Source organism: Berghia stephanieae, chromosome 12, assembly GCF_034508935.2.
Source record: "Berghia stephanieae isolate SIO BIC M18660-M18661 chromosome 12, UCSD_Bste_1.3, whole genome shotgun sequence".
Lineage (NCBI taxonomy): Eukaryota > Metazoa > Mollusca > Gastropoda > Nudibranchia > Aeolidiidae > Berghia > Berghia stephanieae.
The window spans coordinates 40,906,402-40,908,901 of record NC_088371.1 but is presented as its reverse complement, the minus strand read 5'-3'; the positions used below and the strand labels follow the sequence as shown (position 1 = coordinate 40,908,901).

Genomic DNA, 2,500 nt, shown 5'->3' with positions numbered 1-2,500 from the left:
GTGAGTCTGCCTTCTACTGATTCAATAACATCTCAATGAGTCTGCCTACCACTGATTCCATAACATCTCAATGAGTCTGCCTACAACTGATTCCAAAACATCTCAATGAGTCTGCCTACCACTGATTCCATAACATCTCAATGAGTCTGCCTACCACTGATTCCATAACTTCTCAATGAGTCTGGCTACCACTGATTCCATAACATCTCAATGAGTCTGCCTACCACTGATTCCATAACATCTCAATGAGTCTGCCTACCACTGATTCCAAAACATCTCAATGAGTCTGCCTACCACTGATTCCATAACATCTCAATGAGTCTGCCTACCACTGATTCCATAACATCTCAATGAGTCTGCCTACCACTGATTCCATAACATCTCAATGAGTCTGCCTACCACTGATTCCATAACATCTCAATGAGTCTGCCTACCACTGATTCCATAACATCTCAATGAGTCTGCCTACCACTGATTCCAAAACATCTCAATGAGTCTGCCTACCACTGATTCCATAACATCTCAATGAGTCTGCCTACCACTGATTCCATAACATCTCAATGAGTCTGCCTACCACTGATTCCATAACTTCTCAATGAGTCTGGCTACCACTGATTCCATAACATCTCAATGAGTCTGCCTACCACTGATTCCATAACATCTCAATGAGTCTGCCTACCACTGATTCCAAAACATCTCAATGAGTCTGCCTACCACTGATTCCATAACATCTCAATGAGTCTGCCTACCACTGATTCCATAACATCTCAATGAGTCTGCCTACCACTGATTCCATAACATCTCAATGAGTCTGCCTACCACTGATTCCATAACATCTCAATGAGTCTGCCTACCACTGATTCCATAACATCTCAATGACTCTGCCTACCACTGATTCCAAAACTACTACTACTTCTACTACTACTACTACTACTACTACTACTACTACTACTACTACTACTACTACTACTACTACTACTACTACTACTACTACTACTACTACTACTACTACTACTACTACTACTACTACTACTACTACTACTACTACTACTACTACTACTACTTCTACTACTACTACTACTACTACTACTACTACTACTACTACTACTACTACTCCCACGACTACTACTTTTACTATGACAACAACAACAGTCAAATGCTAAAGACTCACTTGTCAGGTAGGTCATTGCTACCCGGTGGGTATCTCTTTAAGTTTTTTCTTTTGTGGATCGCTCTGCCGGATACAAGGTCCAACCCCCACGTTACGTTGCAGGATCCGACCAGGGCGAATATCCCCGAACAATCAAGGTCGGCGTGTGCCATGCCCACGCCAACACTGGCGTTTGATCCGCGAAAGTCCCACGGAAATGTAATCTGAAACATGATTTAAAATTAAAAATGAACCATTAATAGTATAGAAATAAGGGGGTCTCACTAGTTCAGTTGGTAGAGTACTCGCATCCCACGTAAAAGGACCGAGATCGATCCCGGTTGTAGTCGAGAATTTTTCTGACCCCCTGTTCACCCAGCAGTGATTGGGTAGCTGGGTCTTTTAGATTTGGACGAAAGTACTTTACGACAGTCTAGCGTCCTAACCAAAGGATAGCAAGCAATTGCTATTGTTTTTTTCACGCTATAAAACAGGGATAAACTCCGACTCTATGGGTGTCATGGCTCTGAAGGACTACTTACTTGTCATGGAAGTTTAACTGAAATGAAATTCATTTTAAAACCATGGTAGCCTCTATCAAAGGAATGTGATCTGAACTAAACTTTTAAGTCATAGATACCGTTATCAGGGGAATGTGATCTGAAGTGAACTTTGAAATAAAAAAACCCTCTATCAAGGGAATGTTATCTTAAATGAAATGTTAATCCATAACATCCTTTGATCGGATGGTCCTGGTTTCGAGCCTCGATCGGCGCATAGATGCGACCTTGTAAAGGGCCCTTTACTATCTTTTCGCTCACCGTACTAAAATGATTATCCGACTTTTAACAGCGTTGTCTCTGTCGGAAAATTAATTGTAATATCGACTGACATGACTCATGTATTGTCCTGCATTTTTACTGTTGTTGTTGGCTAGGGACCTCTTGTAAAGCGCTTTAAGCACGTTAAGTGGATAATACGCTATATGAAAGCTGAATTTTAATAAAGTAAATAAACCAGTTAAATTGGGGGGGGGGGGGAGGGGGTAGAATAATAAACGATTTTGTCATCTCTTTATTAAACTAGTTATTTTTATCGTGACCAATAACACAACGAGCTTGCGAGCATGTGTTACTGTGCGATAAAAAAATATAAGGAGTATAATACATGCAATGAAATGAAAGAATAAGTTTATTCTACCTCCCCAATTAACATTATTAGATATTTTGTAACCAAATGGTATGGTATTAGTACTTCTATTCGCCAGAATTTGTATCTTTCTCCTTCTGTATGAATGGCAATTTGACCCAAAAACTAAAAACGTTGAATTTGTATTCATGCCCACAAAAA

The 2,500-nt window shown here is 40.1% G+C and overlaps 1 protein-coding gene across 3 annotated transcripts in view; it reads right to left on the bottom strand.

The window, feature by feature from the left end:
- LOC144957684 (uncharacterized) overlaps positions 1 to 2,500 on the bottom strand; it is a 30,281-nt gene that overhangs the window by 9,984 nt on the left and 17,797 nt on the right. For all 3 annotated transcript variants that reach the window (XM_078889040.1, XM_078889041.1, XM_078889039.1), the window contains one exon: positions 1,172 to 1,374. In XM_078889040.1, the coding sequence (XP_078745166.1) occupies positions 1,172 to 1,374 (203 nt within the window). The remainder of the gene's footprint in view (positions 1 to 1,171; positions 1,375 to 2,500) is intronic.